Source organism: Dryobates pubescens, unplaced genomic scaffold, assembly GCF_014839835.1.
Source record: "Dryobates pubescens isolate bDryPub1 unplaced genomic scaffold, bDryPub1.pri scaffold_132_arrow_ctg1, whole genome shotgun sequence".
Classification (NCBI taxonomy): Eukaryota; Metazoa; Chordata; class Aves; order Piciformes; family Picidae; genus Dryobates; species Dryobates pubescens.
This window is the reverse complement of record NW_026530723.1, coordinates 1-26,912: the sequence shown is the minus strand read 5'-3', so window position 1 is coordinate 26,912 and position 26,912 is coordinate 1. Positions and strand designations below refer to the sequence as shown.

The 26,912-nt window shown below is 66.1% G+C and overlaps 2 protein-coding genes across 2 annotated transcripts; one reads left to right on the top strand and one right to left on the bottom strand.

Annotated features, from left to right (window-relative positions):
- Positions 1 to 7,395: 7,395 nt before the first annotated feature.
- LOC128899680 (CKLF-like MARVEL transmembrane domain-containing protein 5) lies at positions 7,396 to 9,191 on the top strand. The gene is made up of 5 exons (XM_054179349.1): positions 7,396 to 7,476; positions 7,801 to 7,953; positions 8,493 to 8,588; positions 8,687 to 8,771; positions 9,144 to 9,191. Exons 1-5 carry the CDS (start codon positions 7,396 to 7,398, stop codon positions 9,164 to 9,166), a joined length of 438 nt encoding a protein of 145 aa, XP_054035324.1. The 3' UTR covers positions 9,167 to 9,191.
- A 743-nt stretch (positions 9,192 to 9,934) lies between these two features.
- On the bottom strand, positions 9,935 to 26,107 carry LOC104300688 (myosin-6). The gene is made up of 24 exons (XM_054179348.1): positions 26,026 to 26,107; positions 25,606 to 25,723; positions 24,711 to 24,834; positions 24,154 to 24,290; positions 23,910 to 24,036; positions 23,676 to 23,804; positions 23,338 to 23,580; positions 22,736 to 22,912; positions 22,491 to 22,636; positions 22,317 to 22,407; positions 20,990 to 21,379; positions 20,421 to 20,547; positions 20,170 to 20,288; positions 19,278 to 19,474; positions 18,715 to 18,898; positions 18,097 to 18,262; positions 17,766 to 17,890; positions 16,332 to 16,640; positions 15,380 to 15,583; positions 14,616 to 14,741; positions 12,907 to 13,182; positions 11,483 to 11,578; positions 10,438 to 10,572; positions 9,935 to 9,955 (listed from the first exon to the last, which is right to left on the bottom strand). Exons 1-24 carry the CDS (start codon positions 26,093 to 26,095, stop codon positions 9,935 to 9,937), a joined length of 3,837 nt encoding a protein of 1,278 aa, XP_054035323.1. The 5' UTR covers positions 26,096 to 26,107.
- Between the last annotated feature and the right edge of the window lie 805 nt (positions 26,108 to 26,912).

Sequence of the window (26,912 nt, the reverse complement as noted above, 5' to 3'; positions counted from 1 at the left end):
GGTGAAGCTTTGTGCTCCCCAAGGTGTTTTGGGGACCCCCCCCAGGTGTGAAGCTCTTTGCTGTGCTGCTCCTCAAGGCTCTTTGGGGGGACCCCAGGTGAAGCTTTTGGGGACCCCCAAGGGGGAGGAGAGGGAAAGGCTCCGGAGGGGGTTCCCAACCCCTCCCCTCCCCCCGGGCTCCTCCCTCCCGGGCAGGGCTCTGTGGTCGCTGCTGGGTTGGGGTCGTTCCTGCCCCCTCCTCCTTTCCCCCTCCCCCCTCCCCCCCCCGCTGCTCTCTTGCTGCCCCTGGGGGGTCTCTAACAGTCGCTGCCCCCCCGGGGGGTTGGCTCCGGAGCTCCTCAGCGGTGCCAGGCTGGCAGCAGCTCCTTCCCTGCTGGCAGCCCCCTGCCCCCCCCCCCCCCGGTGCCCCCTCCCCTCCCCCCCCGGGGGTGCTGCTCTCACTGCTGATCTCTCTTCTGCCCCCCCCACAGATGAGCTCTGCCCCCCCCCGGCGCCCCGGAGCTGCCTCTGCTGCCTGGGGGCTTCCTGACCCCCCGGGGGTCTCTCTGCCCCCCCCGGGACCCCTCTGCCCCTCCCCCACCACCATCACCCCGGAGCTGCCTCTGCTGCCTGGGGGCTTCCTGACCCCCCCCGGGGGTCTCTCTGCCCCCCCCGGGACCCCTCTGCCCCTCCCCCCCCCCTCCTCCCCGGGGGTCTCTCTGCCCCCCCTGGGACCCCTCTGCCCCTCCCCCACCACCATCACCCCGGAGCTGCCTCTGCTGCCTGGGGGCTTCCTTCCCCCCCCCCCCCGGGGCCTATTCTCCTCCCCCCCCGGCCCCCCCCCCCCTTGACGACCATCCCCCCAAGGGGCCTCTCTGCAGCCCCCCAGCCCCTTTATGCCCTCCCTGCCCCCCCCCGGGGGCCCTCCCTGCCCCCCCCCCGGTGCCAGGCTGCAGAGAGGCTGAAGCTCAGCAGGGGCAGCCCCCGGGGGGGGTGGAACAAAGCCCTCCCCCCCCCCCCCCCCTTTGCCCTTCCCCCTCCCCTCCCTCCCTCTCTCTCTCTCTCTGCCCCCCCCCCCCCGGGTTGTTTGCCCACTGCTGGGTGCCAGGCTCTGCCCTGCTGCCCCTGCCAGGGGCTGGGGGGGGGCAGCTGGGGGGATGCTTCCTCCTCCTCCTCCTCCTCCTCCTCCTCTGCTGGAGCCATAAAGCTCCTTCTGTTCTGCCTCTGTTGTCCCTCAGCGATGCCAACCTCTGCCAGGCCCACAGCTGGCATGGGGGGGGGTGCGGGGGGGGGGGGGGGGGTGGTGCCCACTTGCTGCTTCAGTGCCTCCTGCCTGCCCTGGCACCCTCGGGGGGGGGGGGGGGGGCTGGGGGCACAGAGGAACCTCCCTGCCCTGCTCCTCCTGGGCAGTGCCACTGCCAGCCCTGGCACAGGGGCTGGGGCTCAAGGGCACCTCCTGGGCCCTGGCTGTGCCCCCAGGGTGGGCATGGGGCTGGGGGGGGCGGAGCTGCTGGGGGTGGGGGGCACTTGGCTCTGGCACTGAGGGCACTGTGGCACAGCTGTGGGCACCTGAGCCTGGGGGAGGGGGGAGCCTGGCACAGAGCCTGGCACAGGGCAAGCTGCACCCTGGGCACTGCTGGGGGCTGAGGGAGGGCACTGAGGGGAGGGCTCTGTGTGGGCACTGGGCACGGGCTGGGGGTGGCACAGAGTGGCACTGAGGGCTTCACCCTGGGCACTGCCAGGGCCTGAATGAGGGCACCTGGGCAGGGCTGTGTGTGGGCACCTGGGCACAGGGTGGGGGTGGCACAGAGTGGCACCAAGAGCTGCACCCTGGGCACTGCCAGGGCCTGAATGAAGACACTTGGGCAGGGCTGTGTGTGGGCATGGGGTGGGGGTTGGCACAGAGGGTGGCACACACTGGCACTGAGAGCTTCACCCTGGGCACTGCCAGGGCCTGAATGAGGGCACTGAGGCAGGGCTGTGTGTGGGCACCTGGGCACAGGGTGGGGGTGGCACAGGGTGGCACTGAGAGCTGCACCCTGGGCACTGCCAGGGCCTGAATGAGGGCACCTGGGCAGGGCTGTGTGTGGGCACCTGGGCACAGGGTTGGGGGTTGGTATTGGGAGAGTCCTGGCACAGAGGGTGGCACAGAGGGTGGCATTGAGAGCTTCACCCTGGGCACCACCCTGGGCTGCCAGCTGGTTGCTGTGGCAGCACAAACACTGCCCTGGCACCTCCCAGGCGCTGCCTGGCACCCACAGCCCTGGCACCTCCTGCCCCCCCCCGGTGCCAGCTCAAATCCTTTCCCTTTCTGGTTGGGTTCCTCCCCCCCAGGGCCCGGAGAGGCCTCCAGGAGCAGAGCTCTGCTGCCCAGGGAGCTGCCCCCTGGTACCCCCAGGTTGGTGCCACTCTGCCCTTGCTGCCAGGGGGCTGCCCACAGACCCCCTGGAGCTGCCCTCTGCCAGGCCTGGGGGAGGGGAAGGGATTCCAGAGGGCTCCAGGTCCCTGGGGGAGGGGGCTCCAGGGGAGGGGGCTCCAGGTCCCTAGGGCTGGAATCCAGGTCCTTTGGGGGGGAGGGGTGGGTTGAGGTCCCCTGGGATGGGCTCCAGGTCCCTTGGGAGGGGATCTAAGTCCCTTGGGTCCTTTGGGAGGGGGCCCAGGGGCCCTGGGGTGGGCTCCAGGCTCTTTGGGAGGGCCCCAGGTGCCTCAGGAGGGACTCCAGGTCCCTAGGGATGGAATCCAGGGGCCCTGGGGTGGGCTCCAGGTCCCTTGGGAGGGTCCCAGGGGCCCTGGGGTGGCTCTGGGTCAGCTGGAAGGAGCTGCAGCTGGCTCCGGGCTGGCTCCAGGCTGGCTCCAGGCTGCCTCGGCAGGGGCAGAGCTGCTGGGGGCAGAGTCCCAGCCAGAGCCTGCAGCCCCCAGCCCAGCCCTGCCCCACGGGGGGGCTGCTGCCTGCCCCCCACCCCCCCCCCCGGGCAGCTCCCGCGGGAGGGTCCTCGCTCTGGGGGGGTCGGGGTCAGCTCTGGGGTTCAGTTCCTGGCTGGGGGGGGGTCGGGGTCAGCTCTGGGGCTCAGTTCCTGGCTCTGGGAGGGGTCAGGATCGGCTCGGGGGGGGGGGGTTGGGGTCAGCTGGGGGGGGGGAGCTGAGGCTCTCCTTGCTCTGGGAGCTGCTCCTCCCCTCGGGGGGGGTCGGGGTCAGCTCTGGGGCTCAGTTCCTGGCTGGGGGGGGGTCTGGATCAGCTCTGGGGCTCAGTTCCTGGCTGGGGGGGGGTCGGGGTCAGCTCTGGGGCTCAGTTCCTGGCTGGGGGGGGGGTCGGGGTCAGCTCTGGGGCTCAGTTCCTGGCTGGGGGGGGGTCGGGGTCAGCTCTGGGGCTCAGTTCCTGGCTGGGGGGGGGGTCGGGGTCAGCTGTGGGGCTCAGTTCCTGGCTGGGGGGGGGGGTCGGGGTCAGCTGTGGGGCTCAGTTCCTGGCTGGGGGGGGGGTCGGGGTCAGCTCTGGGGCTCAGTTCCTGGCTGGGGGGGGGGGTCGGGGTCAGCTCTGGGGCTCAGTTCCTCGCTCTGGGGGGGTTGGGGTCTGCTCGGGGGGGCTCAGGGTCAGCTGTGGGGGGAGCTGGGGCTCGGGGGGGGGGGTCGCAGGGAGGGCTCTGAGCAGTGCCTGGGGCTGAGCTTCCTCTCCCTGCAGCCTCTCTGCCCCCCTGGGGCCTTCGGCGGCGTCAGGGGTGGGCACCCCCCCGGGCACCCCCCCGGGCAGCCCTGGGGAGCAAAGCCCACCTAGAGCTGTGGGGGCTGGGCTGGGGTCTCCTGCTGCAGGAACAAGTGAGGACCACCCTGCCCTGGGCACAGCCTCTGCTGCTGGGGGCTGGCAACCAGCTTGGCATCACCACCCTGCTCGGGGGGGGGGGGCACAGATGGCATGGAGTGTGTGGGGGAGGGGTGAGTGCTGGGGGTGCCACCCTGGCCTGAGGGTGCCACCCTGCTCTTGTGCCACCCTGCTCTTGTGCCACCCTGCTCCTGTTGTGCCATGTTGGCCTTGTTGGAGGTGCCACCCTGGCCAGAGGGTGCCATGCTGACCTGGGGGTGGCACCCTGGCCTTGTGCCACCCTGGCTTGGGGCTGCCACCCTCACCAGGGGGTGCCAGGCTGCTCTTGTTGGGGGGGTGTCTGTGTGCCACCCTTGCTTGGGGAATGCCACCCTGGCCTGGTGCCACCCTGGCTTGGGGCTGCCACCCTCACCAGGGGGTGCCAGGCTGCTCTTGTTGGGGGGGTGTCTGTGTGCCACCCTTGCTTGGGGAATGCCACCCTGGCCTGGTGCCACCCTGGCTTGGGGCTGCCACCCTCACCAGGGGGTGCCAAGCTGCTCTTGTTGAGGGGGTGTGGGGTCTGTGTGCCACCCTTGCTTGGGGAGTGCCACCCTGGCCTTGTGCCACCCTGGCTTGGGGAATGCCACCCTGGCCTGGTGCCACCCTGGCTTGGGGCTGCCACCCTCACCAGGGGGTGCCAGGCTGCTCTTGTTGAGGGGGTGTGGGGTCTGTGTGCCACCCTGGCTTGGGGAATGCCACCCTGGCCTGGTGCCACCCTGGCTTGGGGAATGCCACCCTGGCCTGGTGCCATGCTGCCCTTGGTGGGGCTGCCACGCTGGGCTTGTTGGGGGTGGGGGTGTGTGTGCCACCCTTGCTTGGGGACTGCCACCCAGGCCTTGCTGGGGGGTGCCACCCTGCCCCGGGGGGGGTGCCACCCTGCCCCGGGGGCTGCCCCCTGGCCTGGTGCCCCCCTGGCCTGGTGCCCCCCCCGGCCTGCTGTGTGGCTCCCTGCTGGCAGCGCTGGGGGTGGGCAGCAGCTGCCCGCAGCCACTGCCCGCATTTAGCCCTCTGGAGGCTGCCAGCTGCCCCCCCCCGGGGCTGGCACAGCTGTGCCAGGCTCTGTGGTGACCTCTGTGCCCTCTTCTCTCTGTGCCCCCCGGCAGATAAGCTGAAGTCCACCAAGGAGGAGCAGCTCTGCACGCAGCGGATGCTGGACCAGACCCTGCTGGACCTCAACGAGATGTGACCGGAGCCAGCCCCGCCCCCTGCCCCGCCCTGCCCCGCCCAGCCCTGCCCCCATCACTGCCAGCCCTGCCCTGCCCCCACCGCTGCCAACCGCTGCCAGCCAGTGCCAGCCCCTGCCCCCCACCCCCTCCTCTAACCCTGAGGGCGCTGAGGGGGAGGGGGAGGTCGTTGCCAAGTTTTTGACCACCCTCAAACCTCCTTCCCCTCCCCTCCCTCTCCCCCTCCCCTCCCTCTCCCCCTCCCCTCCCTCTCCCCCTCCCCTCCCTCTCCCCCTCCCCTCCCTCTCCCCCTCCCCTCCCTCTCCCCCTCCCCTCCCTCTCCCCCTCCCCTCCCTCTCCCCCTCCCCTTCCCTTCCTCTCCCTCCCTCCCCCCCGGGCTGGGGGCAGAGCCGAAGGGCAGTTGGCAGCACTGCAACAAAGGGAAGGGAGCAGGGGGGGAGGGGAGGGGGGAGGGGAGGGGGGATGGAGAGTTTGCCGGGGGGGGGGGCCGGGTGGTGATGGGTTGGGGGGGTTGGGGTTTGGTAGCAACCAGGGGGGAAGATTCCAAGCGCCTGGGGGGGGCCGGGGGGGAGGTTCTGGGGGGTGAGGAGGAGGAGGAGGGAGGGAGAGGAAGGAGCTGAGGTGGTCAAGGCTCAGAGACCCTCCTGGCCCCTCGCAGGGGCTGGAGCAGGACCCCAGCAAGGCAGAAGCCAGGGGAGGGCTTTGGGAAGCCCAACCTCCCCCCCCCCGCCCCCAGCCCCCTCCTCGCCCCTCCCCCCCCCCCTCCTCCCTGCTGCCCCCTGCCCCTTTCCTCTCTCCTGCTGGGGCTCAGGACCCTTTTAACCTCCCCCCCAGGCCCCCTCGGGGGCTGAGCTTTGGCCTCGGCTTCGCCGCTGCTGCCCTCAAGGCTTCACTGCTGCCCCCCCCGGAGCCCCCTGCAGAGCTTCCTTCCCCCCCTCCCCCCCCCCCCCCGGAGCCCCCTGCAGAGCTTCCCCCCCGGAGCCCCCTGCAGAGCTTCCTCCCCCCCTTCCCCCCCCCCGGAGCCCCCTGCAGAGCTTCCTTCCCCCCCCCCGGAGCAGCTTCGGCTGCGGTTTGGTGTTGCCCTTCCCCCCCCAGGACAGGAGGCTGAGCCTGGGGGCTTCGGCCTGGGGGCTTCGGTGTCTTCTATTCCCTCCCCCCACCCCGGTGTCCCCCTGCCCCCCCCCGCCCCCTCTTGCTCTGTGTGTGTGTGTGGGGGGGGTGGTGCTGTGCCAAGCTGGGGGGGTGGGGGGTGGGGGTGGAGCTGCTGCTGCTGGCTCCGGGGGGGGGCCAAGGCTGGAGCCGAAGCCCAGCAGCAGCCAACCCCCCCCGGAGCCTGGGGGAGGACTTTTGATACTCAGCTGAAGCCTTTTTGTTGTCTTTGGGAATAAAAAGCAAGGCCAAAAGTGACCTCTCCCTGCCTGGGGGGGGACCCGGAGTGGGGAGGGGGCTGCGGGGGGAGGGGGAAGCGGCTTGGGGGCAGCTGGAAGGGCTCAAGGGGCTGGGGGGAGACTGGGGGCAGTGGGGAGGGATGTAGGGGGGCACAGGAGCAGGGCACAGGGCACAGAAGGGGGGCATAGGGGCACAGAAGGGGGGCACAGGGCACAGGAGCAGGGCACAGGAGACAGGAACAGGGCACAGAAGCGGGGCACAGAAACACAGCACAGGGGCACAGAGCATGGCACAGGGGAAAGGAACATGGCACAGGGAGCAGGGCACAGAAGGGGGGCACAGGAGCAGGGCACAGGGGACAGGAACAGGGCACAGAGCATGGCACAGGGCACAGCATGGCACAGGGGCACAGAAGGGGGGCACAGGGGCACAGAAGGGGGGCACAGGGCAGGGGTTGGGCTCTGGTGCCAAGGGCCAGGGGCAGAGCAGAGGAGCTCAGGGCTGCCCCAGGGGAGGTTCAGCTGGGCCAGGAGGAACAATTTCTGCCCCTGGGGGGGGTCCAGGCCTGGCCCAGGCTGCCCTGAGGGGGGGTCCGGGGGGGGGGGTGGTGGTGTTGGAGCCTCCCTGCCCGCGGCTGTGGTGCTGAGGGCATCGTCGCCCCCCTGGCACCCAGGGGGCAGCTGCTGCTTGGCCCTGCCTGAGGTCTCATCCACCCCAGGCTGGTGCTGAGTCCCCAGGCTGAGCTTTGGCCTCCTCCAGCCCAAGCCCACCCTGGGGGCACAGGACCCTGAGCTGCCCCCCCCCGGGGCTGGGCACCTCCCCGGGCAGCCTGGTGCCAGTCCCTGGGCACCCTCCCGGTGCCCACACAAGGTCCCTTTGTCCCCGGCCCCTGGGGGCGGGGGGGGGAGGGGAGGAGGGCACTCATGTGACCCCCCCCCGCCCCCTGCCCCCCCACATCGCAGCCCCACAGTCTCCCATCCCCCCCCCGCCATGGGGCAGCCGGAGCCGGAGGCTCCCTTTGACCTGGGGCTGCTGCGGACCCCCAGGGGGCTGCTGCTGGGGGCCCAGCTGGTACGGGGGGGGGGGGCTGGGGGGCTCCGTGGGGGGCTGGGGTCCTCTGTGGGGTGCTATGGGGATTGGGGGGAGGCTGGGAGGACATTGGGGGGGGGGCTGTGGGACTTTAGGGGGGGCCTGTGGGGGGCTCCGGGACTTTGGGGGGGGCTGTGGGGGGGCTAGGAGGCCATCGTGGGGGGCTGTGGGGGGCTGAAGGGGGGGGGGGGGGTTTATGGGGTGCGGGGAGGACACTGTGGGGCTCCGTGGGGTGCCCTCAGCCCCACAGGCTGCCGGGGGGCAGCCGTCCGCCCCCATCGGGTGCCCCCCCGCCGTGCCCCCCAGGTGCTGTGCGGGGTGGTCGTGGGGCTGCTGGCCCCCCCCGCGCCCCCCACGCTGGCGCCGGCGCTGCTGCAGACCCTGGCGGGGGCGGCGGCTCTGGGGGGGCTGCTGCTGAGGGACCCCCCCCGCCTGCCCCGCGGCTACGCAGCCTGCCTGGTAGGTAGCCCCGCGGCGACCCCCACGGGGTCCCCCCCCACGGCGTCAACCCCCCGGTGACCCCTCCTGGAGTCCCCCCCCCGGAGCCCCCTCCCGGTGTTCCCTCCTGGAGCCCCCCCTGGTATCCCCTCCCGGAGTCCCCTCTTGGTGTCCCCCCCCTGGAGCCCCCTGCCGGTGTTCCCTCCTGAAGCCCCCCCCCGGTATCCCCCCCCGGAGCCCCCTCCCGGTGTCCTCCCCTGGAACCCCCTCCTGGAGCCCCCTCTAGTGTCCCCCTCTGGAGCCCCCCCGGTGTCCCCCCCTGGAGCCCCCTCCCGGTGTTCCCTCCTAGAGTCCCCCTCCCAGAGCCCCCCCTGGTATCCCCTCTTGGTGTCCCCCCCTGGAGCCCCCTCCCGGAGCCCCCCCTTGGTATCCCCAGGACGTCCTTCCCCCCCTGTGCCCCTCCTGCTGCCACCCTTCGCTGTCCCCTCCGCGGCCACCTCCTGTCCCTGCCGTGACGCCCCCGCGCGCGCCCTGTCGCCCCCTCCCCTCCGCGCCCCCAGGACCTGCTCCGCGCCGTCTCCGGCTCCATCATCTTCCTCGTGGTGGCTCTGGTGGCCCTGGCGGCGTCGCGGCAGGCGCTGGCTGCCACCACCTTTGTGAGTGACCCCCAAGCCCCCCCCCGGAGCCCCCCAAACGCCTCCCCACCCCACCCCCCCCCCCGACTAAGCCTCTCTGCTGCCCCTCCCCCTCCCAGACCTTCAGCCTCCTCCTTGCCTTCCTCTTCGCCTTCGACGTCTTCGTCACCTACCGCAGCAGGGTGGTCCCGGCCCTGGCACCAGGTGAGACCCCCGCGGGTGGGAACCCAGGGAGTGAGACCCCCGCGGGTGGGACCCCCAAGAGTGAGACCCCCCCCCCAGGGTTGGAACCCCCCAAGAGACCCCTGCGGGTGGGACCCCCAAGAGTGAGACCCCCACCCCCAGGGTTGGAACCCCCCAAGAGTGAGACCCCCATGGGTGGGACCCCTAGGGATGGAACCCCCCAGGGGTGAGACCTTTAGGGGTGGGACCCCCCAGGGGTGAGACCCCCCACGGGTGGGACCCCCCAGGGATGGACCCCCCCCACAACGGGTGAGACCCCCGAGGCTGAACCCCCAGGGGTGAGCCCCCAGCTGCCAGCTCCCCTCCCCCACTGCTTTTCTCCTTCTCTTCCAGACCCCGAGATGGACTCAGCCTAACCAGAGCCCCCCCACCGCCCCCCCCAGCCCCACGACCACCCCACCCCCCCCTCCCCCAGCCCCACGACCACCCCCCCACCCCCCCCCCCCAGCCCCCAATGAAGCTCTGCCACACCTCCATGATGCTTCTCCTGGTCGTGTTTTGGGGGGGCTGGGGGGGGGGGGGGGGGGGGGCAAGGGGACCTCAAGTCCCTGCTGCCAGGACAGCCTCGGGGGCCCTGTCTTGGACAGGGGGGGAGGGGCACTGCTGGGGGTCACCAGTGGGTGGGTGGGGGGCACTGCTGGTTGTGGGGGGGGTCACTGGCGGTGCTGGGGTCACCACTGGTCACAGTGAGGTCACCACTGGAGGGGGTCACTGGTGATGGTGTTGGGGTCACCACTGGTCACAGTGAGGTCACCACTGGAGGGGGTCACTGGTGGCAGTGTTTGGGTCACTGGTGGCCATAGTGGGGTCACCACTGGTGGGGGTCACTGCTGATCCCAGTGAGGTCACCACTGGAGGGGGTCACTGGTGGTGCTGTTGGGGTCACTGGTGGTGGTATTGGGGTCACCACTGGTGGGGGTCGCTGGTGGCAGTGTTGGGGGTCACTGGTGGTGCTGTTGGGGTCACTGGTGGTGTTGGGGGTCACTGGTGGTGCTGTTGGGGGTCACTGGCAGTGTTGGGGGTCGCTGGTGGCAGTGTTGGGGGTCACTGGCAGTGTTGGGGGTCACTGGTGGCAGTGTTGGGGGTCACTGGTGATGTTGGGGGTCACCGGTGCCAGGTTTGGGTCATTCTTCATCGTGAAGCTTCTGCGGTGGAGAAGAAGACAAAGAGGTGAAGAGGGCAGCCAGGGGGTGCCCAGGGGGTGCCCATGGGGTGACCGTTGGGTGGCTGTGGGGTGGGCATGGGGTGGCCACTGGGTGGCCAGGAGGTGCCCGTGTGATGTCTGTGTGGCGCCTATGAGGTACCCATGGGGTGCCAGTGTGGTGCCATGGGGTGGCCATGAGCTGCCCCTGTGGCGCCCATGGGGTGGCCATGTGGTGCCCGTGTGTTGCCCATGCGTTGCCCATGCGTTGCCATGTGGTGCCCATGTGGTGCTGGTGTGTTGCCTGTGAGGTGCCCATGTGGTGCCCATGGGGTGCCGGTGTGGTGCCCATGTGGTGCCCATGTGTTGCTGGTGTGGTGCCGGTGTGGTGCCCATGTGGTGCCCATGTGGTGCTGGTGTGTTGCCTGTGAGGTGCCCATGTGGTGCCCATGTGGTGCCCATGTGGTGCCCCTGGGCAGGCCTCACCTTGGCGCCGATGTCTCTGCTCCTGGCTCGCAGTTTGTTGACCTGGGACTCGGCGATGTCAGCTCTCTCCTCGGCCTCATCCAGCTCGTGCTGAGCCTTCCGGAACTTGGCCAGGTTGGTGTTGGCCTGCTCCTCCTGCAGGGGCGGGGCTGGGGTGGGGCCGGGCCACACCCACACCCCCCCAGCTCCACACAGCGGCATCCATGCGCCGGCTCCATCCATCCTTCCATCCATCCACCCTCCATCCACCCTCCATCCACCCTCCATCCACCCTCCATCCATCTCCATCCATCCTCCATCCATCCTCCATCCACCCTCCATCCACCCTCCATCCATCTCCATCCATCCTCCATCCATCCTCCATCCATCCTCCATCCATCCTCCATCCATCCTCCATCCATCCTTCCATCCATCCTCATCCATCCTTCCATCCATCCTTCCATCCATCCTTCCATCCATCCTTCCATCCATCCTCCATCCATCCTCCATCCATCTCCATCCATCCTTCCATCCATCCTCCATCCATCCTCCATCCATCCTCCATCCATCCTCCATCCATCCTTCCATCCATCCTCATCCATCCTTCCATCCATCCTTCCATCCATCCTTCCATCCATCCTCCATCCATCCTCCATCCATCCTCCATCCATCCTCCATCCATCCTTCCATCCATCCTCATCCATCCTTCCATCCATCCTCCATCCATCCTTCCATCCATCCTTCCATCCATCCTCATCCATCCTCATCCATCCTCATCCATCCTTCCATCCATCCTTCCATCCATCCTTCCATCCATCCTCCCTCCATCCTCCCTCCATCCATCCTTCCATCCATCTCCATCCATCTCCCATCCATCTCCCATCCATCTCCCATCCATCCTCCCATCCATCCTCCCATCCATCCTCCCTCCATCCTCCCTCCATCCTCCCTCCATCCTCCCTCCATCCATCCTTCCATCCATCCTTCCATCCATCTCCATCCATCCTCCCTCCATCTCCCCCCATCCTCCCCCCACCCACCCAACCTTCCCCCGCCAGCCACCCACCGCCTCCTCCGCCTGCCGCTTGTAGGCTTTGACTTTCATCTGCAGCTTGTCCACCAACTCCTGCAGCCTCAGGAGGTTCTTTTTGTCCTCCTCCGTCTGTGGGGGGCAGAGAGATGGAGCTGGAGCTCGGCCTGGAGCCCTCCCCAGCTCCTCCACCACCCTCTGGCCCCTGCCTCAGCCTCACTCAAGGTCATGGCTGAGCTCCAGGGCTGCTTGAGGCCTGCGGCTCGGCGTGGAGGCAGCCAGGGACGTCCTGGGGCAACCAGGGATGTCCTGGGGCAACCAGGGACGTCCTGGGGCAACCAGGGACGTCCTGGGGCAACCAGGCCCCTGTGGCCACCAGGGCAAGGCTCCAGGTCACCCATGGCCTCCTGTAGTCTCCGTGGCTACAGGGGCAGGCGGTGACCACCTGGGTCAAGCACATCCCTGCCACCACCGGCTCAGAGTTCTGTGGCCACCAGGGCAATGTTCATGGTGGCCACGGTGTCTATGGTGCCCAGGGTGGCCTTGGTGGGTGTGGTGGGTGTGGTGTCCACGGTGGGTGTGGTGGGTGTGGTGTCCATGGTGGGTGTGGTGGGTGTGGTGGCCATGGTGAGTGTGGTGGGTGTGGTGGGTGTGGTGTCCACTGTGTCTGTGGTGGGCGTGGTGGGTGTGGTGTCTATGGTGTCCATGCTGAGTGTTGTGGGCGTGGTGGGGGCAGTGGATGTGGTGGGCATGGCAGGGGCAGTGTCTGTGATGTCCATGCTGGGCGCGGCGGGCGTGGTGGGGGCGGGGGCAGTGTCTGTGGTGCCCACGGTGCCCATGCTGGGCGTGGCGGGGGCGGGGGCAGTGCCCGTGGTGCCCACGCCGGGTGTGGCAGGGGCGGGGGCAGTGCCTGTGGTGCCCATGCTGGGCATGGTGGGCGTGGCAGGGGCAGTGTCTGTGGTGCCCATGGTGCCCATGCTGGGCGTGGCAGGGGCAGGGGCAGTGCCTGTGGTGCCCATGCTGGGTGCGGTGGGCGTGGCAGGGGCGGGGGCAGTGCCTGTGGTGCCCATGCTGGGCGTGGCAGGGGTAGGGGCAGTGCCTGTGGTGCCCATGCTGGGTGCGGTGGGTGTGGCAGGGGCGGGGGCAGTGCCCGTGGTGCCCATGCTGGGCGTGGCAGGGGCGGGGGCAGTGCCCGTGGTGCCCATGCCGGGCGTGGCAGGGGCGGGGGCAGTGCCCGTGGTGCCCATGCCGGGCGTGGCAGGGGCAGGGGCAGGGGCAGTGCCCGTGGTGCCCATGCTGGGCGTGGCAGGGGCGGGGGCAGTGCCCGTGGTGCCCATGCCGGGCGTGGCAGGGGCGGGGGCAGTGCCCGTGGTGCCCATGCCGGGTGTGGCAGGGGCGGGGGCAGTGCCCGTGGTGCCCATGCCGGGCGTGGCAGGGGCGGGGGCCCCGGCGGCGCTCACCTGGTAGCTGAGCTCCTTGACCCTGCGCTCGGCCTTGCGCAGCCCCTTGACGCTCTCGGCGTTGCGCTTCTGCTCGGCCTCCAGCTCGGCCTCCAGCTCCCTCACCCTGCCCTCCAGCTTCTGCAGCTGCTTCTTGCCCCCCTTGAGGGCCAGCTGCTCCGCCTCGTCCAGCCGCAGCTGCAGGTCCTTGATGGTCTGCTCCATGTTCTTCCTCATCCTCTCCAGGTGGGCGCTGGTGTCCTGCTCCTTCTTCAGCTCCTCTGCCATCATCGCCGCCTGCCCCGGGGGGAGGGGAAGCAGCCACAGGAGGTCTCAGGTCGGGATCGAGGATCCCAGGGGACCTCCAGCGAGCCTTGAGTCCAACCTCCCCCTGCTGGAGATGACCTCCAGGGAGCCTTGAGTCCAACCTCCCCCCTGCTGGAGATGACCTCCAGGGAGCCTTGAGTCCAACCTCCCCCCTGCTGGAGATGACCTCCAGGGAGCCTTGAGTCCAACCTCCCCCTGCTGGAGATGACCTCCAGGGAGCCTTGAGTCCAACCTCCCCCCTGCTGGAGATGACCTCCAGGGAGCCTTGAGTCCAACCTCCCCCCTGCTGGAGATGACCTCCAGGGAGCCTTGAGTCCAACCTCCCCCTGCTGGAGATGACCTCCAGGGAGCCTTGAGTCCAACCTCCCCCTGCTGGAGATGACCTCCAGGGAGCCTTGAGTCCAACCTCCCCCTGCTGGAGATGACCTCTGGAGATCCCCAAGTCTAAGCCCCCCCTGCCAGAGCAGCACAGAGCCCAGCGCAGGGCCCCCAGAGGGGGCTGGGAGGGCTCCAGAGAGGGTGGTTGGCAGCGGTGCCCACAGCCAGCTGGTGGCACAGGATCAGCACAGGGTGTGAGGGGCTGGAGGGGACCTCCAGGAGTCCAACCCCCCCCTGCCAGAGCAGCAGCACAGAGCCCAGCGCAGGGCCCCCAGGAGCACCTCCAGAGGGGGCTGGGAAGGAGGCTCCACAGCCTCTGTGGGCAGCCTGCTGCAGGGCTCTGTGAGCCTCGCAGTGCAGAAGTTCCTCCTGGTGGTGAGGAGCTTGGGATGGCCAGCAAAGCTCTGCCTGTGCCTGTCTGTCTGTCTGTCCCTCTGTCTGTACCTGTCTGTCTGTGCCTGTCTGTCTGTCCCTCTGTCTGTGCCTGTCTGTCTGTGCCTCTGCCTGTACCTGTCTGTCTGTGCCTGTCTGTGCCTGTCTGTCTGTGCCTGTCTGTCTGTGCCTCTGTCTCTCTGTCTGTGCCTGTCTGTCTGTGCCTGTCTGTTTGTGCCTGTCTGTCTGTGCCTGTTTCTCTTTCTGTCTGCCTTCTTGTGTGCCCACCTGTCTCTCTGTCTGTCCCTCTGCCTGCCTGCCTCTCTGCCTGCCTGTCCCTCTGTCTGTTTCCCTGTCTGTCCCTCTGTCTGTCCCTCTGTCTGTCTCTCTGCCTGCCTGTCTGCCTCTCTGTCTGCCTCTCTGTCTGCCTCTCTGTCTGCCTGTCTCTGCCTGTCTCTGCCTGTCTGTCTCTCTGTCTGTCCCCTCACCAAAGCCATCGATCCAGCACTGCTCCCTGCTGGCCTCTGCTCCCCGCAGCTCTCCCGGCTGGACCTGGCACCGGCGACCACTGCCCCAGGGCCTCTCTTCTGTGAGCAGAGCTCTCCCCCTCCCCCTGCCCCCCGCGCTGGGGAGGGTCCCAGCAGGGCACTCACGTCGGTGATGGCCTTCTTGGCCTTCTCCTCGGCGTTCCTGCACTCCTGGACAGCCTCCTCCACCTCTGTCTGCAGCTGGGAGATGTCAGCCTCCATCTTCTTCTTCTGGTTGATGAGGCTGGTGTTCTGCGGGGGGGGGCAGGAGGACCTCAGCAGCTGGCTCTGGAGAGGCTGCCCCAGCCCCTCTCCCACCCCCCCAGGGCTTTAGAGACCCTTCCCCCCCTCAGCTCTGCAGGCTTGGAGGCTCTCCGGAAGGAGATCCTTGGCAGCTCAACCCAGGAGCTCACTCTGGAGGCACCTCCGGGGCCTGAGCATCCCTGGGGCTTAGACCTCTGAGGGGATGGAGATGACCTCTCCATGCAGGGGACTGAGGTCCAGGGAGGTGGAGAGGTCCAGAGGGGTGAAGATGACCTCTCCTTGCAGGGGGCTGAGGTCCAGAGGGGTGGAGATGACCTCTCCTTGCAGGGAGGTGAGGACCATGGGGGTAGAGAGGTCCAGAGCGGGGAAGATGACCTCTCCTTGGAGGGAGTGAGGGCCAGGAGGGGTGGAATGGTCCAAGGGGGTATAGATGACCTCTCCATGCAGGGGGATGAGGTCCAGGGAGGGTAGAGAGGCCCAGGGAGGCAGAGATGACCTCTCCTTGGAGGTGAGAGAGGTCCAGGAGGGATGGAATGGTCCAAGGGGGTGGGGATGACCTCTCCTTGGAGGTGAGAGAGGTCCAGGGGGGTGGAGGCAACCTCTCCATGCAGGGGGTGAGGTCTGACCTGGGAGTGGAGCAGCTGGACCCTCTCACTGGCCTCGATCAGCTCCTGCTCTGCCAGCTTCCGAGCCCTCTCGGTCTGCTCCACCACCGCGCGCAGCTCCTGCAGCTCGGCCTGCAGCAGGTTGTTCCTCCTCTCCACCATGGCCATGTTCTCCTTCAGGTCCTCATTCACCCTCACCACATCGTCCAGCTGCAGCTGGGTGTCCTGGGGGGGGGGGGGAGGGGAGAGGAAAGAGAGACAAGGGGCAGGGAGAGAGGGGTGGGGAAAGGGAGGGGTGGAGAGAGAGGGAGGTAGGAGAGAGGGTGGTGGGAAAAATGTCATGGGGAGAAGGAGATAGGGAGAGGGTGGGGGAGAGAGGGTGCAGGAGAGAAGGTAGTAGGGAGAAGGTGTTGGGGAGAGGGTGTTAGGGAGAAGGAGGTGGGGAGAGAGGGATTAAAAGAGATGGTGGTGGAGAGAAGGTGGTGGGGAGAGGGTGTTGGGGAGAGGGTGTTGGGGAGAGGGTGATGGGGAGAGGGAGTTGAGCAGAGGGTGTTGGGGAGAGGGAGTTGAGCAGAGGGTGATGGGGAGAGGGAGTTGAGCAGAGGGAGTTGAGCAGAGGGTGATGGGGAGAGGGAGTTGAGCAGAGGGTGATGGGGAGAGGGTGATGGGGAGAGGGAGTTGAGCAGAGGGTGTGGGGGAGAGGGTGATGGGGAGAGGGAGTTGAGCAGAGGGAGTTGAGCAGAGGGTGATGGGGAGAGGGTGATGGGGAGAGGGAGTTGAGCAGAGGGAGTTGAGCAGAGGGTGTTGGGGAGAGGGAGTTGAGCAGAGGGTGATGGGGAGAGGGTGATGGGGAGAGGGAGTTGAGCAGAGGGTGTTGGGGAGAGGGAGTTGATCAGAGGGAGTTGACCTCCCCCCCGCTGCCCCCCGGGGCGGGCAGGAGCTCCGCCTGGTCTCCCCCGCGGGCGCCAGGTACCTTGAGCAGCCCCTGCAGGCCCTTGAGCTGCTTCTGGGCCTCGGCGGCGGCGCGGTGCGCGTGGCCCAGCTGGATCTCCATCTCGTTCAGGTCCCCTTCCATCTTCTTCTTCAGCCTCAGGGCCTCGTTGCGGCTCCTGGTCTCGGCGTCCAGCGAGGCCTGCAGGGAGTCCACCACCCGCAGGTGGTTGCGCTTGGCCTGCTCCATCTCCTCCTCCTTCTCCGCCAGCTTCCGCTCCTGCTCCGCCTTCGCCTGGTTGAACTCCAGCTGCGCCCTCAGGATCTTCCCTTCCTCGTGCTCCAGCGAGGCCTTGGGGGAGGGCACGCAGGGCGGCACAGAGTCGTCGTCATCATCATCATAGAGTCATCCTCATCCTCATCCTCATCCTCACAGAGTCATCGTCATCATCATCATAGAGTCATCCTCATCCTCATCCTCATCCTCATCCTCATCCTCATCCTCCTCCTCACAGAGTCATCATCGTCATCATCATCACCACAGAGTCATCACCACCGAGTCACCATCATCATCCTCACAGAGTCATCATCATCCTCATCATCCTCCTCACAGAATCTTCATCCTCACAGCATCATCATCATCCTCCTCACAGCATCATCACCATCATCATCACAGAGTCATCATCATCATCCTCATCATCATCCTCACAGAATCTTCATCCTCACAGCATCCTCCTCCTCCTCCTCCTCACAGCCTCCTCCTCCTCCTCCTCCTCCTCACAGCATCATCAGATGGTGCTTGAAGGGACCTCCAAAGCTCCTCCAGCCCAACCCCCCCCTGCCTCGCAGGGTGCCCTGCAGCAGGTCACAGAGGAGCTCAGCCAGCTGGGGTTGGAGCAGCTGCGGAGGGGAAGCCTCCACAGCACCCCTGGGTGGCACAGGGGCAATGCCAGGCACCCACACAGGCTGGGCAGGGGCTGGCTGGAGAGCAGCCCTGCAGGAAAGGCCTTGGGGGAGCTGGGGGAGGAGAAGCTCAGCAGGAGCCAGCAGGGAGCACCTGCAGCCCAGAGAGCCAAGCAGAGCCTGGGCTGCAGCCAGAGAGAGCCCAGCAGGGCCAGGGAGGGGACTCTGCCCCTCTGCTGCATCTGCTGAGACCACCCCTGGAGCTCTGGGTCCAGGTCTGGAGCCCCTGGCACAGGAAGGCTCTGGAGGTGCTGGAAGGTGTGCAGGGAAGGGCCACAAGGATGAGGCCTGGTCACCTCCATCCTCACCTGGTCACCTCCATCCTCACCTGGTCACCTCCACCCTCACCTGGTCACCTCTGTCCCCACCTGTCCTCCATCCTTCCAGGGGGGTGGGACCTGGCTGAGCCTTGAGCCCCCTTCCAGCCCTAGCAATTCCCTGGTTCTATGTTGAGGACCCTGCAGGAGAGCAGGAGGAGGCTGTGGGGGCCAGGGAGAGCCAGGTCTGAGCTCACCTCAGCCTCCTCCAGGGCAGCTTGGAGCTCCAGCTTCTCGGCGTCCAGCTGCTTGCGAACCTTCTCCAGCTCGTGGATGGTCTTGTGGCTGGCACCCAGCTGCTCAGTCAGGTCTGAGATCTCCTCTGCCCCGGGGAGGGCACAGCACAGCAGGGGGAGGGGGGCAGGGAAGCAGGAGGTGGGCACGGGGGGGAGCGAGAACCACCAGGAGGAGAAGGAGGAGGACCTCAGTCTCACCCTGGAGGACTTCAGTCTCATGTTGGAGGACTGCAGTCTCACCCTGCAGGACCTCAGTCACACCTTGGAGGACTTCAGTCTCCCTGATCCTCACCTTGGAGGTTCTTGTTCTCCCTCTTGAAGGTCTCCAGGTGCTCCAGGGACTCCTCGTAGGCATTCTTCAGCTTGAAGAGCTCTGTGCTGAGGCCCCTGGCCTCCTTCTGCGAGGCCTCCAGCTCCGTCTGCGACTCCTCGAACTTCTGCTTCCACTCAGCCACCACCTGGGGGCAGGCACCTGGTCACCTCCACCCCCCGTGGCCACCTCCATCCCCACCTGGTCACCTCCAGCCCCACCTGGTCACCTCCACCCCCCATGGTCACCTCCATCCCCACCTGGTCACCTCCACTACTACCTGGTCACCTCCAGCCCCCCTGGTCAACTCCACCCTCACCTGGTCACCTCCACCCCACCTGGTCACCTCCACCCCACCTGGTCACCTCCATCCCCACCTGGTCACCTCCACCCCCCATGGTCACATCCATCCCCACCTGGTCACCTCCAGCCCCACCTGTCCTCCATTCTCACCTGGTCACCTCCAGCCCCACCTGTCCTCCATCCTCACCTGGTCACCTCCATGCCCCCCTGGTCACCTCCCTCCCCACCTGTCCCTCATCCCCACCTATCCCATCCCCACCTCTCCCACCTCCTCCTGCCCCATCTCCTGCTCCCCACCTTGTCGAAGTTCCTCTGCTTCTTGTCCAGGGCAGCAGCAGCAGCGTTGGACCTCTCCACGTCGGCCATGAGGTCCTCGATCTCGTTCTGCAGCCTGTGTTTGGTCTTCTCCAGGGAGGAGCACTTGGCATTGACAGCCTCCACGGCCTCCTCGGCCTCCTGCAGCCTCTGGGCCAGCTTCTTCCTGACCCCCACCAAGACACCACCCAGCCCTGCTCAGCCCTGGCCCGAGAAGGTCAACCCAAACCTTCTTCAAGCCAGACTTTGGCTAAGGCTCTGCTCTGCCCTCTCCAGGGCCCTCTACCTTCTCCCCTCTGCCCCACCACCACCTACATGGTGCTGGGATCTCCTCCACCCTCTTCAGAGGTCCATCCTCATGGCCCAAGAACTTTCCAAGTCCCCATCTCCATCTAGGTTGCCCTTGGGCTTGGAGGACCTCATGGAGCTGCCACCTTGGGGCCAGGTCTGTCCCACCCCAGCTCTGTGGCTGGGAGGACCTCATGGAGGTCCCACCCTGGGCCCAGGTCTGTCCCCCCTCACCTCCAGGGCGGGAGGTGACTCACTTGGCCTCCTCCAGCTCCTCGGTGCGCTGGATGGCGTCGGTCTCGTACTTGGTCCTCCACTGAGCCACCTCGGAGTTGGCCTTGGAGAGGGAGCGCTGGAGCTCGGCCTTGGCCTCGGTCTCCTCCTCGTACTGCTCCCGCAGCAGGTCGCAGTCGTGCCGGGCAGACTGCAGGGCGTGGGCCAGGGCGTTCTTGGCCTGGGAGGGTCAGCAGAAGGTTGGCACCGTTGGCTCCATGCCACCCCGAGGTCCTCCGAACCGGTCAGTGCTGCTCTTTGGCACCCCCAACCCAAGCAGACCTTCTGGAGAGCAACTCAACCCAGCCCAACCCAACCCAACTCAACCCAACCCAACCCAATCCAACCACCTCCAACCCAATCCAACCCAATCCAACCACCTCCAACCCAATCCAACCCAATCCAACCACCTCCAACCCAACCCAACCCAATCCAACCACCTCCAACCCAACCCAACCCAATCCAACCACCTCCAACCCAACCCAACCCAATCCAACCACCTCCAACCCAAACCAATCCAATCCAACCACCTCCAACTCAACCCATTCCAACTGCTTCCAACCCAACCGAACCGCCTCCAACTCAACCCAACCCAATCCAACCTCAGTCTCACCTTGGACAACCTAAGTCTCACCTTGGAGGACTTCAGTCTCCCCTTGGAAGCCCTGGTTCTCACCTTGTTCTCACCTTGTTCTCTCTCTTGAAGGTCTCCAACCCAACCAACTGCCTCCAACCCAACCCAACCCAGCTGCCTCCAAACCCAACCATCCTGCACAACTCCTTCTCACGGAGGCTGATGGAGACTGAAGGAGCCTTTGTCTCGTGGCCTTCCTGGAGACCTCCTCCTGCTCTTCCCAACCACCTGATGAGCCTCACCTTTATCTCCTCCTCCAGCTGCCTCTTCAGGTCCTCCATCTGCTGGGTGTAGGACTGCTTGCCCCTGGTGAGCTGCGAGATGAGAGCCTCCTTCTCCTCCAGCTGGCGACTCAGCTCCCCTGCAGAGGGCCAGGAGGTCTTTAGGGGTGGGGTGGAGAGGTGAAGGGGTGGGGTGGAAGGGCTCAGGTGTGGGGCAGGGGGGCTCAGGAGTGGGGCAGGGGGGGCTCAGGTGTGGGGCAGGGGGCTCATACCGTTCTCAGTCTGCAGCTTGGCCCGCTGGGTGTTGGTGTCGTTGAGCACTCTCTGGGTCTCCTCCAGCTTGGCTCTGTGCTCCGCTGCTTGGTCCTCCATGGTGCGAGAGACCTTCTCCATCCCCACCTGCAGCAGCCCAGGGGCAGCAGCAGCTTGGTGGCCATGCAGGAGCTCAGATCTACTCCTCCTCCTCCCCCTTCTCCCCCTTCTCCCCCTTCTCCTTCTCCCCCTTCTCCTTCTCCCCCTTCTCCTTCTCCCCCTTCTCCTTCTCCCCCTTCTCCTTCTCCCCCTTCTCCTTCTCCCCCTTCTCCTTCTCCCCCTTCTCCTTCTCCCCCTTCTCCTTCCTTCTCCCCCTTCTCCTTCTCCCCCTTCTCCTTCTCCCCCTTCTCCTTCTCCCCCTTCTCCTTCCTTCTCCCCCTTCTCCTTCCTTCTCCCCCTTCTCCGTCCTTCTCCTTCTCCTTCCTTCTCCTTCTCCTTCCTTCTCCTTCTCCTTCCTTCTCCTTCTCCCCCTTCTCCTTCTCCTCCTCCTCCTCCTCCTTCCCCTCCCCTTCCTCCTCCCCCTCCCTACCTTGGCCTTGATCAGCTGCTCCATGTTGGCGCTGAGGTCGTCCAGCTCCAGCTTGAGTTCGCTCTTCTCCTTCTCCAGCTTCTGCTTGACCCTCTGGAGGTTGTCCAGCTGCTCGCCCAGCTCGGCCACGCTGTCGGCGTGCTTCTTGCGCAGGGCGGCGGCGGTGGCCTCGTGCTGCAGGGTGGCCTCCTCCAGGTCCCTCCTCATCTTCTGGAACTCGGCCTCCCTCTTCTTGTTGAGCTCCAGCTGCACCGAGGTGGCTCCGCCGGCCTCCTCCAGCCGCTCGCTGATCTCCTCCAGCTCCCTGGAGAGCTCCGAGCGCAGCTTCTCCACCTTGGCCCTGCCTGTGCGCTCGGCCTCCAGCTCCTCCTCCAGCTCCTCGATCCTGGCCTGGGCCGCCCAGAGCCTTCCCTCAGCCTCTGGCCCACCCAGGCTGACCACTCATCCCAGCCCATCCCAACCCAACCCAACCCATCCCAACCCAACCCATCCCATCCCGTCCCAACCCAACCTAAACCAACCCATCCCAACCCATCCCAACCCATCCCAACCCAACTGCTTCTTAACCCAACCCAACCCAACCTAACCCAACCCAACAGCCACCAACTCAACCCAACCCAACCTAAACCAACCCATCCCAACCCAACTGCTTCTTAACCCAACCCAACCCAACCCAACTGCTTCCAATCCAACCCAACCCAACCCAACTGCTTCTTAACCCAACCCAACCTAACCCAACCCAACTGCTTCCAACCCAACCCAACCTAAACCAACCCAACCCAACTGCTTCCAACCCAACCTAAACCAACCCAACCTAACCCAACCCAACCCAACCTAACCCAACCGCCTCCAACTTAACCCAACCCAACCTAAACCAACCCATCCCAACCCAACTGCTTCCAATCCAACCCAACCCAACCCAACTGCTTCTTAACCCAACCCAACCTAACCCAACCCAACTGCTTCCAACCCAACCCAACCTAAACAAACCCAACCCAACCCAACCGCTTCCAACCCAACCTAACCCAACCCAACCTAACCCAACTGCCTCCAACTTAACCCAACCCAACCTAAACCAACCCAACCCAACCCAACTGCTTCCAACCCAACCCAACTGCCTTCAACCCAACCTAAACCAACCCAATTGCTTCCAATCCAACCCAACCTGTCCCAACCCATCCCAACCCAACCAGCTGGAGACTCTTCAACCCATCCCAACCCACTGGAGACTCTTCAGCTCAACCCAATCCAACCAGCTGGAGAATCTTCATCTCAACCCACCAAGACCATGGAGCCATCAGCCCAGCCCCACCAGGTGATGCCTCACCTGCAGCTCCTTCAGCTTCTTCTGGAGCTGCAGGGCCAGGGCCTGCTCGTCCTCGATCTTGCTGTTCTGCTGGTGGATCTCAAACTCTTTCCTGCAGGGGAAGGTGGAGAGCTCTGAGGTCTCCTCCTGCCCTCCCCTGGCTGGGTCACACCAGGCCAGGAGGTGCAGCCTCACTTTTTCAGCTTCTCCTCCAGCTGCTGCTTGTCATTCTCCAGGTCCATGATGTTCTCCTGGGACAGCTTCAAGTCGCCTTCCAGCTTCCTCTTGGCCCTTTCCAGGTCCATCCTGATCTTCTTCTCCTGTTCCAGGGAGCCTTCAAGCTGTGTGGGAGCACAGAAATGAGGAGAAGCCCCAGGCTGTCCCCCTCTGCCCCAGGAAGCTCCTGGGCAGCAGCCCTGGTGGGCCCTGCCCATCCTCACATCGTCTGTCTGCTGCTCCAGCTTGACTTTGGCCTTGGTCAAGGTGTTGACCTTGTCCTCTTCTGCCTGCAGGTCATCCAAGGTTTGCTGGTGGGCTTCCTGCAGGGCCTTCTTCTCCTTGGTCAGCTTGGCAATGTTCTCATCCAGCCCAGCCATCTCCTCTGTCAGGTTCTTGACCTGCAGGAGGACAAACACCAGGCCCACAGCTGGATGGAGAGCTTGGCCTTGGCCAATGAGATCCCTTCAGGGCAGGAGATGCCAAAGGGCCCAACTCAGCTGGCTTAGCTCTTCAGCCCAACCCACCTTGAGCCTTCCCAACCCAACCCACCTTGAGCCTTCCCAACCCAACCCACCTTGAGCCTTCCCAACCCAACCCTCCTTGAGCCTTCCCAACCCAACCCAACCCTCCTTGAGCCTTCCCAACCCTCCTTGAGCCTTCCCAACCCTCCTTGAGCCTTCCCAACCCAACCCACCTTGAGCCTTCCCAACCCAACCCACCTTGAGCCTTCCCAACCCACCTTGAGCCTTCTCCACCCAACCCCCCTAGGCCAAGCTGACCCAAGCCTCCTCACCTCGAGGCCAAGGCCTCTCCTGGCCCTCACCTTGTTCTCAGTTGCATGTTTCTCCTTCTCCACCTTGGCCAGGGTCAGCTCGAGGTCGTCGATGTCCTTCTTGAGCTCTGAGCACTCATCCTCCAGCTTCCTCTTCTTGGCTGTCAGCTCAGCATTCATCTCCTCCTCATCCTCCAGCCTCTCTGTCAGCTCCTTCACCTTGGCCTCCAGCTGGATCTTGTTCTTGATCAGCTGGTCGCAGCGCTCCTCGGCGTCGTTCAGGTTGTCCTGCTCCTGTGGTGGGGGTGCTCAGGTGAGGCTGGCTGCTGCCCACCCCCCTTGAGATGTTGGGTTGAGGGGGGAGGTTTGGGGGAGACCACCTCACTCACAGCCTGCACTTGGAGCTGGAGGTCATTCTTCTCCTGCAGCATGGACACCATCTTCTCTTCCAGCTCCTTCCGCCGCGCCTCCGACTTCTCCAGGGCCTCCTTCAGCCTCCCAAACTCCTCCTTCATGTTCTGCTCCGGAGACCACCGCGGGGAGGGGTGACCTTCCCTCCCTCTTCCACCTCCCTGCTTGGCCCAAGCCCTCCCCCCCCCCCCACCTCCTGGCCCTCCTCCCACCTGCATCTCCTTCTCGGTCTCGGCGCTCTTCAGCAAGGGTTTGATCTTGAAGTAGAGCTTCATCCAGGGCCAGTTCTTCACCCCCATGAAGGCTCTGATGTTCCACTGGATCACCAGCAGAGCGTCCCTGCAGCCCAAGGGGGACACAGATGGCACCAACCCACGGGGCTGGAGGTGCTTCCCTCCAGGGGGGAAGGGCCTGGTGCTGTGCCCTCCCCCCTCCCCTCCTCCCGGGGGTCCTCACCGGCGCTCCAGGATCTTCTTGAACTCGATGCGCATCAGCTGGCCCCGGGCCTGGGCCTGGATCCTGGTGATGATCCGGGACAGCCTCTCGTCCCTCATCTCCTCCAGCAGCCCCAGCAGCCCAGCCTTGAAGAAGACCTGGGGGAGGAGCAAGAGGAGAAGGGTGGCTTGGGCAGGGGGGAAGGTGGAGGGGTGGATGGTGGCACCGTGAAGTCCTCCTGGGTGGTTGGAGCAGGAGGTTGGGAAGGTGGAGAGGTGGGTGGTGAGACACCTCCTGGGTGACCTCAAGAGTAAGGGGACTCTGGGATCCACCTGATGGTGCCCAGGAGGTCCATGAGACCTTGTGCCTGGTGGGGCCATGAGGTCCTCCTGACCTCAACAAGAGTCTGGGATCCCCCTGATGGTGCCCAGGAGGTCCTTGTGCCTGGTGGGACCGTGAGGTCCTCCTGACCTCAAGCACAGTGAGAGTCTGGGATCCACCTGATGGTGCCCAGGAGGTGCAGGTGAGCTGGTGGCTGGCTGGGGCCCCCCTGGGGGGCAGTGCCCAGGGGCCCTCACCTTGGTGTGCCCAAACTTGTACTGGTTGTGGTCGATGTCGATGGAGCCCAGCAGCTTCTCGGCGCCCTTGCGGCTGTCGATGAACTGCCCCTCGGGGATGGCCGCGGGGTTCAGGATGCGGTACCTGGCGGTGGGAGGGGAGGGGAGGAGAGGAGAGGGAGAGGGAGAGGAGGGAGAGGGAGAGGAGGGAGGGGGAGAGGAGGGAGAGGGAGAGGAGGGAGAGGGAGAGGGAGAGGAGGGAGAGGGAGAGGGAGAGGAGGGAGAGGGAGAGGAGGAGGAGAGGAAAGGAGGAGAGGAGAGGAGGAGAGGAGAGGAGGAGAGGAGAGGAGGAGAGGAGAGGAGGAGAGGAGAGGAGGAGAGGAGAGGAGGAGAGGAGAGGAGGAGAGGAGAGGAGAGGAGGAGAGGAGAGGAGGAGAGGAGGAGGAGAGGAGGAGGAGAGGAGGAGGAGGGAGAGGGAGAGGGGAGGTTCTCAGCCACTCTGCCCCCAGCCTGTGGCACTGCCTGGGGTTGCTGTGGCCAAAGTGCAGCCCCTGGCCCTTGCTCAGTGCCATCCCTGCCCAGCCTGCCCAGGTCCCTCTGCAGAGCTCTGCTCCCCTCCAGCAGCTCAGCTCCTGCCCCCAGCTCGGTGCCAGCTGCAAACCTGCTGCTGAGGGACTCCATCCCCGGGGCCAGATCATCAATGAAGATATTGATCAGGCTGGGGCCCAGCACTGACCCCTGGGGGGACCCCACCGGTGCCTGGCTGCCAGCTGGCAGTGCCAACCATCCCCCCCCACTCCCTGGGGCTCTGCCCTCCAGCCAGGTCAGCCCCAGCTCAGCCTGGCTGGGGGTTGTCCACCCTCCTCCTCCTCTTCCTCCTCCTCCCCCAGGTCCTTCCTCCTCTTCCTCCTCCCACCTCTGGCGGAAGTCTCCGTAGAGGATGCGGTTGGGGAAGCCTTTGCGGCAGATGCGGATCCCCTCCAGGACTCCGTTGCAGCGCAGCTGGTGCATGACCAGGGGGTTGTCCATCACCCCTGGGGGGCAGGGGCAGGAGGTGGGGGTCAAGCACAGTCACCCCCACGACCCCAAGGTCCTTTCCCCCCCCCCCAGCCAAGCCTTCACCCAACTCCAAGCCCTGACCCAAGCTTTCACCCAAGCCCAACTCTTCGCCCAAGCCTTCACCCAAACCTTCACCCAACCCCAAGCCCTCACCCAAGCCTTCACCCAAGTCCAAGCCTTGACCCAAGCCTTGACCCAAGCCCAAGCTTTCACCCAACCCTTCACCCACCCTGAGGCCTTCACCCAAGCCCAAGCCTTCACCCAAGCCTTCCCTCACCCGGAGCCTTGCGCTCGTTGGGGACGAGGCAGCGCACGAAGTGGGGGTGAGTGGTCTTGAGGTTGGCCATCAGCTTGTTGAGGTTCTCCTGGGGAGCGAGAGAGGAGAGGCTGAGAGAGGGAGCAGCAGGGTGGAGAGCCCAAGGCGCTGCAGGGGGTCGGCCCCTGCCCGCCCCACGGCCGCTGCCCCGCGCTGGCCGCTCACTCGGTGCACGGCTGAGACGGTCTGGAAGGAGGAACCTTTCTTCTTGGCTCCTTTCCCCTTCCCTCCATCACCACCTGGGGGAGAGGGTGGGGTGAGGCAGGAGAGGAGGCCACTCTGGTGGGCAGTTGTGTTCCTCCATCCACAGACCGCCGACCACCACCCAACCGACCGCCAACCAACGGCCCACAGGTCAGAGAACCATCTCCCCACCAACCACCTCCCCACCTCCCCTCTCACCATCTCCCCACTCGCCTCCTCCCCACCAACCACCTCCCCACCTCCCTACTCACCATCTCCCCACTCACCATCTCCCCACTCACCTCCACCTCCCCACCTCCCCACTCGCCACCTCCCCACTCGCCTCCTCCCCACCAACCACCTCCCCACCAACCACCTCCCCATCTCCCCACTCCCCACCTCCCTACTCACCATCTCCCCACCTCCCCACCTCCCCACTCACCTCCACCTCCCCACTCACCTCCACCTCCCCCTCCTCCCCACTCACCATCTCACCATCTCCCCACTCGCCTCCTCCCCACCAACCACCTCCCCACCTCCCCACCCACCACCTCCCCTCCCACCATCTCCCCACTCGCCTCCTCCCCACTCACCTCCCCCTCCTCCCCACCAACCACCTCCCCACTCACCCCCCCGAACCCTCCCCCACCACCTGCCCACCCCCC

Excerpts from the sequence above, each read along its gene's own strand:
- LOC128899680 (XM_054179349.1), top strand. The coding sequence starts at position 7,396 with ATGGGGCAGCCGGAGCCGGAGGCTCCCTTTGACCTGGGGCTGCTGCGG. Across the intron at positions 7,954-8,492 it reads GCGGCTACGCAGCCTGCCTG|GACCTGCTCCGCGCCGTCTC; the intron begins GTAGGTAGCCCC and ends CCGCGCCCCCAG. Across the intron at positions 8,772-9,143 it reads GGTCCCGGCCCTGGCACCAG|ACCCCGAGATGGACTCAGCC; the intron begins GTGAGACCCCCG and ends CTTCTCTTCCAG.
- LOC104300688 (XM_054179348.1), bottom strand. The coding sequence starts at position 26,095 with ATGGCCAACCTCAAGACCACTCACCCCCACTTCGTGCGCTGCCTCGTC. Across the intron at positions 17,891-18,096 it reads GGAGAACAAGAACCTCCAAG|AGGAGATCTCAGACCTGACT; the intron begins GTGAGGATCAGG and ends TCCCCGGGGCAG. Across the intron at positions 10,573-11,482 it reads AGCGGCAGGCGGAGGAGGCG|GAGGAGCAGGCCAACACCAA; the intron begins GTGGGTGGCTGG and ends CCGCCCCTGCAG.